The sequence below is a fragment of the Nestor notabilis genome, unplaced genomic scaffold (genome assembly GCF_000696875.1).
Source record: "Nestor notabilis isolate BGI_N333 unplaced genomic scaffold, ASM69687v1 scaffold19828, whole genome shotgun sequence".
NCBI classification, from domain to species: domain Eukaryota; kingdom Metazoa; phylum Chordata; class Aves; order Psittaciformes; family Psittacidae; genus Nestor; species Nestor notabilis.
The window spans coordinates 1-366 of NW_009940808.1; the positions used below are offsets into that span (position 1 = coordinate 1).

The 366-nt window shown below is 63.7% G+C and overlaps 1 protein-coding gene across 1 annotated transcript in view; it reads left to right on the forward strand.

Annotated features, from left to right (window-relative positions):
* Positions 1–215: 215 nt before the first annotated feature.
* Positions 216–366, forward strand: part of SEZ6L (seizure related 6 homolog (mouse)-like) — a gene marked incomplete at its 5' end in the record, with an annotated part of 13103 nt that continues 12952 nt past the window's right edge. Inside the window, one exon of the mRNA XM_010020567.1 lies at positions 216–349. Within this exon, the coding sequence (XP_010018869.1) occupies positions 216–349 (134 nt within the window). The remainder of the gene's footprint in view (positions 350–366) is intronic.

Below are 366 nucleotides of genomic sequence, written 5' to 3' on the forward strand. Positions count from 1 at the left end.
CGCTGCCTGCGTGGGGCCGGGATCAGGGCAGGGGCTCCAGTAGCGTACGGGGAACGTCCCTGAGTGTGATGCCGGCAGCATTCCCTGGGCTTGTGGGGCTGCACTTTGGTGCTGTTGGTGCTGGAGCAGGGACCTGGGTGCTGGGTTTTAGGTACGGGAGGGAGCTGCTGGGTGAGCTGTTCCCCAGGGCATTCGTTGATGCACGTTCCCCTCAGTCCTCTGCAGCATGAGCTTCCACGACCCCGAGGGCTACATCGACTCCACCGACTACCCGCCGCTGCCGCAGCACAGCTACCTGGAGTGCACCTACAACGTCACCGTCTACACTGGCTACGGCGTTGAGCTGCAGGTGAGAAGTGTGTCGGG